Raw genomic sequence first — 13,022 nt, forward strand, 5'->3', positions numbered from 1 at the left:
ATATTCTTGGGGGCAGATTCTGGTTGGTTTTTTTTCAGATCCTAGCTCCACGAGGTGCGGTGCAAATGTTCACCTCACCCATGAGAGCTGCTGGAAGCATTGTGCACAGCTCCTGCCACCCCCTTTGGAAAGGTGTCGCATGTACTCCACCACGTTCTGCTACCAGATGAGAAGGAGAAGGTAGGTCGATGGCGCTGCCCTAACTCTTACATTTTCCGCCCACTCGGATATGGCTAGTGCAGTTGTTTTCATTACCTGCACATAGTGCGTGCACTCCCTCAGAACAAGGACTGAGTTTGTGCCCAGCTCTTAAAAGGTGTGCAGTGAGTGAGAAGGATTCCTTGAATGCTCACCATGCAGGATGGGGCTCGGTTTAGCCAAAGAGATGGGCCCAAACTAGAGCCCCACATCCAAATACACCTGAATTGCCATGCCTTCTTGTTTCTCTAATGGACCTGCATAGGTTGTCCCTGAATTCTGGGAAAGTTGCAATCCAGATCCAGATTGGATAGTTTTGTATGTTATGCCAGGCAAGCCTGATTCTAACTTTTTACTCTACTCAGATAGCTTCTTTAAACTCATCAGGATCCTGTGTACCTTTTCCCGACACCATATGTTCCTACTGCATTATATAGTTTCATAAGATGACATACATGTCTTCATTCATACAGAACTTAAAACTCCCAAAAGAAACTGTATCACTGGCTGGTGGTTGCAGGCAAGTGTTCTGAGCAGAACTCAGATAATCTCTTTCATTCATGTTTGACAATTCACAAAGCTTTTCACTAGCTTCCTTCTCATCTTCCAGCTCAGTTCTCTCCTCAATGATGCACTCATGTTCTACACATTCCATCTTGGTGTGGCCCATTGCATTGTCAGTTTGGTCAATCCATTCCTAGGAGAATGAAAGGTTGGTGTCAGCACACTCCCTAATTTCATTTGAAACAAGCACAGGCTACACTGACCTTCATCATTGCTCCAGTAATGGCATGACCCCAGGACCTATACATTTGGGGGATGTCATGTTGGAGAGGAGGAAATAGCAGGCAAGCAGAAAATAAGACAAAAGCAAAAAACATGAATGCACACAAAGAACAAGGAAAACTTCAAGAAAATTACCACTGAGGACACCTTCAATGTTGGATTTAATTTTATATAGCACTTACAGTGATAGGTGCTTTCAACACACACTAGATGAATACATTACCTCCCTCTCCCCCTCCATTTGTCAGGGTTTTGCAAATCCTTTAAGCCAAGTCCTACCTCAATCAAAGCTTCAGTGGGAGATCTGCCTGATTAAGGAGTTCAGGATCAGGCCCTTTATTATTATTTTGTATCTTTTCAAACTTACCTTGGGCAAGTACATTTTTGACTCACAAGTAAAACATTATTATTGGTTTTCATTTTCATCACTGTTGTAACGGTGGCCCAGTAGCTATTATGCATCAGATAGTGAATATTCCTAATTATTTTGCCAGGCTGCTTTCCGGTATAGCATAGTCTAAATAGTAAGGTGCTGGGCAGATTCAAGAACATTCAAATAACAAATGCTCTTCAGGTAAACTACATACATTTCAACATTTCAATTTAATGGGAAGCAAACAAAAAGTTTGTTCCTCTGTCAGGCTGTGTGAAGATTTGCTGTTTCACAGCAAGCTGTGTGCTAAAGGATTGGAGGGCATAGTGGTAAATCAGGCAAGTTGGGAAACCATGGTTAGTTTTGTAAAGGACAAAGCCTTTTATGACAGGAGGGCTGGAAAGAGGATTGTACAATAATTTGGCCTGTTGTGATCTCTGCTTTTCATGCTGGCCACCATTGCTTCAGTCTTACCCTGTCTGTCTGTATGTTTCCACATATCTTCTCTTCTACTTTCACTGCAAACTCCCCTGGGCAGGAACTGTCTTTGTACAGTCCTTAGCACATTAAGTCCTCTTCTATGACTGGGTTCTCTATGTGCTAATACAGTGCAAATAAGTAATAATAATCATTCTTCTGTAAGACCAGGTGGTCACGTAGTAGAGCGAGAGGCTGCTTTTGGATCAGAGAGCACTGAGTTTAAACTTCAAAAGAGACCACAAAGGTAGGCTACATTTTTTAAATTATGTGCAAGGTAGGACTGTTGTGTTGGAATGAATGCAACCTCACCAAGGGAAGTTCAAGAGTGCTTGGATATTTACCTGGAAGTTTCCATTATGATCATTAAAGAGATCAGAAAATATATGCTTTGGGTCTGGTATAACAGGCATAACTGATTTCTGCAATCTGTAAACAGAACAAAACAAAGTAAGCATTCAGCTGCTCTAAACTCTGCCAGCTGGTAGCAGTCCCAAGGGAACTATCCACTGGCTGGGAATTACCTGAGCACAGCACATCCCGCCATGTCCCCTCCCTTCTGGAGTGGTAGTGTAGGAGCCAGTCATAGTAGCTGTATGCCTGCTATGGAACTGAGGCCTGTTTCTGCTTTTTTGCTATTCAGAGTGGCATAAACAGAATGAAGAGGAGAAGCAATTCTGGGCCTGTAACATCAGTGGACTTTCCAGTAACACTTATCTCCAGTAATGTAATTGTGGTTCAACAGCATGGGATTTTTCAGAGAGAAAAAAGGCTAATTCAGTGGTTTTGGCAGTTGGCAGCTTTTGTAGAGCTGTAATATATGTCCTGTAGATCTGAATTGATGAGCACAGGCATGCAAACCATAAATCTTAACATTGGCATCATCTTGCATGTGCTGATTTTGCTCATCAGTGCAACAGAGACTGATGCCAAGATCACTGGTGCTCTGATCGTGTCCAGTACTGAAGCAGGCAGTTGACGGAGAAACAAAGGAGTGAAAGTCAGCTTATCAGTAATAGGAAAAAACAGTTAGTTTGAAAGATTTAATTTTGGCTCTATGTAGGAGCAATAAAAAAAGTGGAACAGACAGCATTTTGCCCTGAAAAACTGTCTTTTAATTTCCTCTGGAAAACTACTCTAGTACTGGCCTACGTAGGCCTCGTAGGACTAGAAGAGTCACCTCTGCATCCTCACAATCACCCTTGTGGTCCTTGAAAATGAAAGGAAGAAAAGTCTGGGGAAGTACAAGGAAAGGAAGTTCCACGGTGCGGCATATCCGGAAGCCTGAATTAAGGTGTTGGCTTCCAGCTCCTCAGCATCCATTAAAGCTGACTTCATTATCAGATAAGTAAATGAGTGCCAAGTAGTCTAATCTTGAAGTCAAATCCAGCGATAGCATGGGAATTAAAGGTAGCTCCTTCCTGGCAGCCAGTGTTCAGATGGGATTCTACATTTGGCAATCTGAGCAGTTTCAAGTACAAATCAAGAGGTGCTGCAAGGCCACTGTATGGAATTTCATAGTTACTCTGGGAAGGACTGAGGCTGTCTACACGAGCGGTTCTTAAAGCCGGTCCGCTGCTTGTTCAGGGAAAGCCCCTGGTGGGCCGGACCGGTTTGTTTACCTGCCGCGTCTGCAGTGTGGCTGATCGCGGCTCCCACTGGCTGTGGTTCGCCGCTCCAGGCCAATGGGGGCTGCGGGAAGTGGCGCGGGCCAAGCGGCGGACCAGCTTTGAGAACCACTGGTCTACACTACAGACCTTACAATGGCACAGCTGTATCGCTGCAGCTGCTGACTGTAAGGTCTCCCATGCAGCCGCTCTATGCCGACGGGAGAGAGCTCTCCTGTTGGCATAATTAAACCACCCCACAACGAGTCAGCGGGAGAGCTTCTGTCGGTGAAACTTATGTCAGTCAGGGGTATGTTTTTTCATACCCCTGACCAACAAAAGTTTTACCAACAAAAGTGCTAGTGTAGACAAACCCTTAGCTTTCAAGGGCTAGAGCCCTCTCACAATTCACACATTGTTGGAAGGCTGGCAGAAATTCAGCTGGGAGAGACTGTCTTTCTATTTTATTTTTAGGTCATATTGATAATTGGAAAGAGATGGTTTGTGTTATATTAAATGGGCAGATGGGACCCTTTAAGGTCAAGCCTTCCAAAATGTAGCCATTAGCTGTATTATTGTTATTTGTATCACTGTAGTGCCTGGCAGCCCCAGTTATGGATCAGGACCCCATTGCACTAGGACAGGGGTTCCCAAGCTTGGTTTGTGGCTTGTTCAGGGTAAGAGATGCTTTGTTTACCTGGGCGTCTGCAGGTACGGCCACTCGCAGCTCCCAGTGGCCGTGGTTCGCCATTCCTGGCCAATGGGAGCTGCGAGCGGCCGTACCTGCGGACGCTCAGGTAAACAAAGTATCTCACGGCCCGCCAAGGGTTTACCCTGAACAAGCCACGGACCCTGAACAAGCTGGAAACCAAGTTTGGGAACCCCTGCACTAGAACAAATGTTTTTGTTCATGTAGCCTTGGTGCCCAGGGGCCCTTTCCCAGGCCCACCTGCCATGCTTCCACTCTTTCCTATTCTACTGCTTTGTCAACACAAGAAAGTTGTACTTGTTTAACTTAAATCAGTTTTTAGAATAATTTGCCTAAACCAATGCAAACTCTTGTATGGATGCTCTTATTTCAGTTTAAGGGTGGCTTATTTTGGTTTAGCTGAAACTGATTTCTAACTCATTTGAGCTAGACCAAAATAAAAATGTCCACACTGGGCTTCACCCCAGTTTAACTAAATGTGTTTAGTTAAAGCAATGCATCTTTCTTAAGTAGGTGAGGCCATGGGGTATCTCTCCACTGCAATCAATGGTGGGATTGCAGCTCAGATAGGCATACCCCTGCTAGCTTTAATTTAGTTAGCACAGCTAAAATAGCAGTGAAGACAGGGCAGAACACACCCTAGCATGGGCTAGCAATGCAAGTACACAGTCAGGATTCTTGAAGCTTGTACAGCCTGCACCGAAGGCCAGGCTGCTGGGTCTACACTGCTATTTTTAGCAACCTAGTTAGATTAAAGGAAGCATGAGTATGCCTACCTGAGCTGCAAATCACACCTTTGATTGCAGTATAGACATAGCCTGAGTTACTTCACAAAACACACTTCTTCAAGGAGAATTTTAGTCTATGGTCACATATATATATGTTTGACTAAAGAGAAAAGACGGAACTCTTTGTATTCCTCAAGGTGCACACATTATTCACTGAAACACATTATCTCTTTCTTTTCACCACCACCATCCCCTCACGCATCCCTGCCCTATATTTGTCCCCTTGTATTGTGCCTGTCTTAATTTATGTTGCTAATTACCGTGCATAATGGTTATACAATAGAAATAAACAAACAATGATGAATATTCTCAACTGCAGCTTCTTTAAACATGTTTCAAGTTCTGTAATAGCTATCACTCTTGCAACATGCACCCTTTTAATATTTAGTACTGTAGCTCAAAAAGTTAACAGAAACAGCCTAAATTCTCCTTGGAATTGCAAGCCCAAAAGACTGTTTGCAAGACAGAATGCTCATAAAATGGATTTTCTTTTGAACGCTCACAGATGTTACGATTATGTTGCTTCCAACGTGCACCTCAGTGCCACAAAGTTTCAGTTTTGGTTTCTCATGTTTCATTTGTAATAGATCAGATGAGGCAGGAAGGCAAGTGAGGGAGTTGGTAAGAAGAATCTAGTGCCAATGTTTTATAAACCCCAGCCAGGAGATGCTATTTTTAAACTATCTTTACGATTTATAAATGAAAGAGAAAAGCAAATGCAGATGTCTTGGGGCTTTGATCCCACATTTGTCATTCAAGCAGTATTGTAAGTAAGGATTATTACAATAATACTATTTCCATGCAACGGGCCCAAAGTGCTTTCCAGGTACTACTGACAAAATCTTCACAACGTCACTGAAGGTTATGGTAGTCTTGTTAAGACCATTAAATAGATCAGGAGACTGCCACTCACTTCACCTCACCTATCCCCTGCTCCTCTACCACTATTTGAAGCTCTCCCATTTAATCACCCTTTACAACTTTTCATCTTTTACCTGCCTCCTTTTCTTGGTCATCCATTCCACCACCACCTCCCCTATCTTCCCCTTTAACATCTTTTGCACTCCTCCCCTTTACTTTTGTCATCTTTTCTTCTTTGTTACCCTGCCTTTCTCACCCTGTGGCTCCATCACCCTTCCAACTGTCACTCTTCAGGTAGAAGGAAATTCTCACCTTCTGTTCTTAGCTCCTCTAGTAGAAAGTATGTGTCTGCAGCTGCAGAAGCTCCCTGCTTCTATGGCAGTGAGGGTTGGGATCTCTGATTACAGGCACTCCAGAGATGTGCTCTCTACAAGTATGGCAGCAGGAAACTAAAGAGCAAATGACTGGGTCTGCAGTCTGCAGACTTTAGGCTGAAGGTGCCAATGATTCCATGGCATCATAAAGACCAGTGGGAGCCTATTAGGTTGGGGAGTATTTAATATTTAATTATTCTTTGTTTTCCAGTAATACCTACAATGTGCAAGGCACAGGACACAACCATAAGGAACGCGCCATCCCTGCCCTCAAGAATTTGCACTTTCAGAGGACAAACAACAATGGATGGTGGGAGAAGGAGAGGATCAAAATATGCACATTTTTTGCGTACGTTGCATTATCATGACACAAATATCAGTAGGGACCAGTAACACTTACCTTTGGCACTTGCGCACAAAAATCAGAAGGAGGATTATGACTAGAAGGGCTGCCAGCACAGAAATTAAAAGGATCACATTGTCTGACAGAGGCTTTTTTTTTATATCATCAGCACATGAATCTAGGAGTAATCACAAAAATAATATTTTAAAATGTCATGTTTCTATAAATGTAAATTTATAAATGTACCTATTGCAGATGTTCTCTTTAAAACAGTAGCAATGTTAGGTAAGAAACTAGACAAACTAATCGAAAACTGCAAAAGAAAATCACAGTTCCTTCGCTCTTGCAATGAAATGCTTTCTGGTGGTGTTAGACAGAGAAGGTGGGTGAGGTAATATCTTTTTACTGGACCAACTTCTGTTGTGAGAGAGGCTATGTCTACAGTACCGACCTCACATCAGCCCAGCTGTACCACTATAGCTGTGCTACTGTAAGGTCCCTGGTGTAGCCGCTCTGTGCCGAAGGGAGAGCTCTCCTGCTGGCATAATTAAACCACCCCAAGGAGTGGTGTTAGCTATGTCAGCAGGACTCCTGCCAACACAACACTGTCCACACCAGAACTTTTACTGGTGATACTTATGTCGGAGGAGGGAGGGGTGCCAACAAAAGTTTTACTGACAAAAGTGGTAGAGTAGATAAAACCAAAGGCAAGCTTTTCAGCTGACACAGAGCTCTCTTGCAGGTCTGGGAGACTAAGACCATATCTACACTACACAGTTGTGTTGACACAGGGCAGCTTACATCAACCTCACTCTGGAGGTGTACACAGTGCAATGCTCCTGCTGCCAGTTTAACTCACCTGCTACACCGACATAATAAAATCACCTTGACGAGAAGCATCGAGCTTAGGGCAATGTAGTTAGAGTGATGCAGTGTCAGTGATGCAATGACACCACATTGCTTACAGTGACTTCCAGGAGGTGTCCCACAATGCCCACCTTGACTGCTTTGGTCACTGTTTTGAACTCTGCTGCTCTGCAGCAAGGGACACAGGTGAACACCCCTCCCCTGTTAAAGCCCCGGGAAGTTTTGAACTTGCTCTTCCTGTTTGCTCGGTATGGAGAGATCACATAGCAACTGCCCAGCTGAGCATGCCGGCTCCATGCAGCAAACCCACTTCTGCCTGAAGTACATGGGAGGTGGTGGATTTTCTGGGTCTGTGGGGAGAGGAGGCTTTGCAGTCACAGCTCCGCTCCAGCTGCAGGAACTTGCTCAGGGTATGGAGAAGGGCTATGATAGGGACACACGGCAGTGTCCTGTAAAAATCAGAGAGCTGCAGCAGGCATAGCAGGAGGCAAGGGAGGCAAATAGTCACTTCTACAAGGAGGGGACTGGGGTCAGAATGGTGGTGAATAGCCCCTCCCCGCACATTGAGCTCCTCCTAAAGCCTTGTATTCATAATGCACAGCACAAGACTAAAGGGCAGTGTGGGATCCATGCTTTCTGACACAGATGGCTGGCTCGCAGGTTACCAGGGCACCTGAAAAGCAGCTGGAAACCTAGTAGGATGCCCATGCAATGCTGAGATTGAGAAACCTGCATCATGTGATGCTTACCTGCCCCATGAGGCACTGCAAACCCTTTCCAAATCACCCTGCAGCCAGTTGCACAGTGGGATAGCTACCCACAGTGCACTGCTCCTTGTGTTGATGCAAGAGCTGCTAGTGTGGATGCGCTCTGCCAACAGAAGGTGCATAGTCTGGACATGCAACAGCAGTTTAATTATGGTGGTGGCTGGATGTTGCCGTAACTTAAGTCGACTTAACTTTGCACTAAGAAAAGGAGTACTTGTGGCACCTTAGAGACTAACCAATTTATTTGAGCATGAGCTTTCGTGAGCTACAGCTCACTTCATCGGATGCGTACCGTGGAAACTGCAGAAGACATTATATACACACAGAGACCATGAAACAATACCTCCTCCCACCCCACTGTCCTGCTGGTAATAGCTTATCTAAAGTGATCATCAAGTTGGGCCATTTCCAGCACAAATCCAGGTTTTCTCACCCTCAGCCCCCACCCCCCGACACACAAATGGATTTGTGCTGGAAATGGCCCAACTTGATGATCACTTTAGATAAGCTATTACCAGCAGGACAGTGGGATGGGAGGAGGTATTGTTTCATGGTCTCTGTGTGTATATAATGTCTTCTGCAGTTTCCACGGTACGCATCCGATGAAGTGAGCTGTAGCTCACGAAAGCTCATGCTCAAATAAATTGGTTAGTCTCTAAGGTGCCACAAGTCCTCCTTTTCTTTTTGCGAATACAGACTAACATGGCTGTTACTCTGAAACCTAACTTTGCACTGTAGACATAGCCTTACTCAGAGTGTCACTGCTAAATACAAGGAGGAACAGATTGTTTATCATAAGTAGTTAACACATTTCAAGGGACCATTCAAGGTGAAGTGACCTGATAACACCCCTCCAGTCATAGGGAGGAAAGGAAGGGGGTGGAGAAAGCAGCTGGGAGTGCAGGGGATTGCTAGTGGGTTACAGATTGTTGTAATTAGCCATAAATCCAGTGTTTCTATTCAGTCTATGATTGTTAGTGTCTAACAAAGTTATGAATTTAAGGCTGTGGTATTATCCATTAGAAATAGCCTTGTGTGTGATTAAAAGGAGGTCTTAGGCATCATTTGGGGTATTCCATATCATGTTCAACAAACAGTACTGATTAAACAATAATGCAATAATTATGGACAATGGTACATGTTTCTACTCAAAATTGCCCCCCAAAATGACCTAGTTTTCACATGTAATCCCTGCTTTTTATTTCTCAAAAACAGAACAAACAAACAAGACCTCCAAATGTTTCATACCTAAACCCAGAGAGAGTTAGGGAGAAGACTACTGGCGCAGTGTGACGCATTTACAAACCTCCTGGAATTCTTAGTTTTCCTTGTAGTAAAAACCTTTTATTGTGCCAGCTCAGCACTCTAACTGGAGCAAATAGGGCTTGATTCACAGAGGGACTTGGGTGTTGTGATATTCAGTGTCACAACACCTCACTTTTAGGTGCCTAGAAAATCACAGGAACACACTGCAATCTACAAAGCCTGAGTTAGGCCCTAGCTCCTTACACAACAAATGGGGAGAAATACAGGCGTTAGACTGTGATTCATAAAAGCCGGCATCTGAAGTGGGGCGCTGCCTCAGCTAGCAAGGGAGATGCTGCCAAGAGGAGTGTGTGGTAAGCCCCGCCTTTCTCCTACAGATAGGTGCCTAAATCCAGATTGCAGGGAGGAACTTATCTCCACTAGTGATTTCCAGTTATGGGTCCTCTTTGAAGTCAGATGCCTAAGGAACTTTTTGCAAAAAGCAGAGGGGAGAAGAGCTATTCCCTCATAAATATTAGCCCAGTGATTAGAGTATTCACTAGGGATGTGGGAAACCACCAGTTCAAGTCTCCCTTCCATTTCTTGAAGAGAAGGGACTTGAACAGAGGTGTCTTATCACTCAGATGAGTGCCTAACAACTGGATGAGGGGATATTCTGATGTGGGGCTCTCTTAATCTCTCTTGTTGAAGCTGGTTTCATTTAGGCCACACACAGAGAGGGTTAGCACATACTCCCAGAATGTGAGAGACCCAAGCTCCAATCCCCTTGCTCCAATGACTCTTTAAGGAATTAGCCACAGTGGAACAGCTTCAATAGGAGAGACTGAAAGAACCATACATCAGAATACCATATAGCTCAGTGGTTGGGGCGCTCCTCTGAGAGGTAGCAGAGGCCTTTTCAAATCCTTTTTCCACAGCTGGTGGAAGAGGGACTTGAACCCAGGGTCTCCCACATGAATAACGTAACCACTGGGTAAAAGTTATGAGGGAGGTCCTCCCATGGCTGTTGTGTGTGAACTTCTCTGAGGGGCCTAAGCCAGTAGGTGGCCTTTGAGCATGCCTACCAACTCAGGCCCTGCACATGCTCTTGGGCTTTGGAAGAGATAGATGTCCAGACTCCTTAAGTGAGGCAGCTGTGCTCAATTCCAGGGGCAGAAACATAGGCACTGAAGGAAAGTCTTACTGAAGAAACTGAGGTGCCAAGTGAGTTGAGGTGCCTAGAGGGTTCAGTGGGAGTTTTGTGAATCACAGTGAAGCCTAAAACTAAACTCAGGATCCTAAACCCAAGACTTCTGCTCGTAAGTACTTTTGTGAATCTAGTCCATGAGCTTCTGCTCTTCGAAAGGTAACATAACTTATATATTGATATAATTTAAATATTATTTAATATTTAATATATTGGAATGACTGCATTATGGGTAAAGTTCCAGTTTTACACCCTACCCAACAACAGAGTTTTCCACCTGCCCATCTGGTCCATATTCACAAAAAGCCACAAGGAGAAGGGATGATGTCTCTAGACAGTACTTGGATTCAGACATTATGGAATTTTAAGAGACTCTTCTTGGCTTGCCTTTCAGATGTTATTTAGTATGCAGGCACTGAAAACTTTGGTATGGTCCCAGAGTGAAATCCTGGCTGCACTGAAAACAATCAGAGTTTTACCATTGACCTCAATGAGGCCAGGATTCCCACCCTAGTGTTTCGTGTAGACAGATTTTCCCCAGGAAGTTACTATCCCCATGTGTCAAAGTAGAGATATCTTTTTGGGGAGTTAGAAATCTGAGTCTCTCACAGTTCCTATAAAGCCTAGTGGATGGCACCTTGTGGAGATCTGATTTGAAGGTGTGTGGACTGAGTGACTGCCTGTGTTCATGTAACTACAGCAACTCTCTCTCTATTGGTTCATGGCACTCATTGGGAGTATTGCTTTCCAGCAAAGCGATAAGGAATAATCCAGACCTACTAAAGCTTGTGAAAAGTGTCCTCTAACTTAATGTGATCTGTCTTTGAGACTGTACTTAGAAGAACGAGGCACAGGATGGCACTAGGGGGTCTTGTTAGATCCAAAGCTTACCTGATGTTCACGTAACAGCTGCTGGCAAGAGTTCTGGTTTTTTCATTGTGCTTGGCGAGGAATGAGCAAAAGAAAAGGTCAGAGGCAGACCTAGCCAGACACTTGATATTCTGGACTGCACTCTAGAGGGGGCTGCATCTTGAGACCACCAAATACTGAAGCTGGTGCAGCAGCTGTAACACCAGCGATCAGTGAGCTCCACTGTCTGCCTGTTACTTTGTAGGTGGAATATAAAGTGTTGATTTTAACTTACAAATCCTTAAAAGTGAGCTGGCTACTTGGAAGACACCTTCTCTCAGCCTACACTGATAGAGTTCTCTCATTTTAAACCTGATGGGATTGCTGGTGTGGCATTTTCTGTGAAGGCCACACAACTCTGGATTATACTTCCACTTTTGGCCTGCCAGAACCTGGATCTGTTAACCATACAGACATGCTGAAAAGCCCTTCTGTTTTCTGAGGATTTAGGCCAGTTGTTCTTAACCAGGAGTGCACGCACCCCCTGGGGGTGCGAGATGCCCTTTCTGGGGGTGAGAGACATGCCAGATTTTTTTAGAAGGTAAATCATCAAAAACACAAATTAAACACAGGCACGTAAGTACAATTACTTTGTTTCATCAAACCTAAATGTTAATTTATTAACATTATACATTTTTAAATTATTACTGTAATATACAAACAAAAAATATATCTAGGTTTAAAGAACTGACCTACTTCAACTATTTTTGATAAGGGATGTGGGAACATATTTTGATTTTTTGATAAGGGGTGCGAGAACATATTTTGAGAACCAAAGGGGTGCAGGCTGCAGTAAAAGTTAAGAACCACTGATTTAGGCAATGGTTGGCTGATGGTTTAAGGCTTTTCAACTTAATTGGCTGTGAGTATTTCAATTTCATTTTTATTGGAGGTTATTGTAGTATTCTATTTTATTCCATTACTTTATTGCACTATATTCTTTGTACTAGTCTCATAATTATAGTGATTATTGGATGTATGAACTATAGCTAAATTTCACAGAGCTGTGGATGGGAATTTTGCATTTTTAAATCTAAATAAATAAATAAATAACATTGAGGAACCCTGAAGAGTTCCTTCAAACAGGGATGTCAGCAGCATATATATCTCACAGACAAACCAGACAAGGTAAACAAAACTGTGGGAGAAAGGAAAAAGTATTATCTAGAACTAAAAAAATTAAATCATGTGTATAAGTTCTCAATGGCACAGACAGTATCTTTTCCTTATTTATCTCTGTCATTGAAAAATTGCACACATCATTTGAACAATCCATGAATCAACTTTGTGTATAATTATTAATGTCACTGTAATTCTGAAATAGTGTACTGACAAATTTTCCACTTTAGAGGGAAATTGTACAGGGCTTAGCACAACTGGAAACTAATTTCATTTAGGGTATGTAGGTGCTACTGTAATACAAAGCCTATTTGTTACTGGCCAAATCAGTAGTTTTCATAGATTCATAGATTCATAGCTATTTAGGTCAGAAGGGACCATTATGATCATCT

At 43.4% G+C, this 13,022-nt stretch overlaps 1 protein-coding gene across 1 annotated transcript in view; it reads right to left on the bottom strand.

The window, feature by feature from the left end:
• Window positions 1-637: 637 nt before the first annotated feature.
• CRLF2 (cytokine receptor like factor 2) overlaps window positions 638-13,022 on the bottom strand; it is a 30,217-nt gene continuing 17,832 nt past the window's right edge. Inside the window, exons 6-8 of the mRNA XM_073327755.1 lie at window positions 6,574-6,694; window positions 2,179-2,263; window positions 638-895 (exon numbers count right to left, since the gene is read on the bottom strand). Coding sequence (XP_073183856.1) covers window positions 638-895; window positions 2,179-2,263; window positions 6,574-6,694 — 464 coding nt within the window. The remainder of the gene's footprint in view (window positions 896-2,178; window positions 2,264-6,573; window positions 6,695-13,022) is intronic.

The sequence above is a fragment of the Lepidochelys kempii genome, chromosome 1 (assembly GCF_965140285.1).
Source record: "Lepidochelys kempii isolate rLepKem1 chromosome 1, rLepKem1.hap1, whole genome shotgun sequence".
Taxonomy (NCBI): Eukaryota; Metazoa; Chordata; order Testudines; family Cheloniidae; genus Lepidochelys; species Lepidochelys kempii.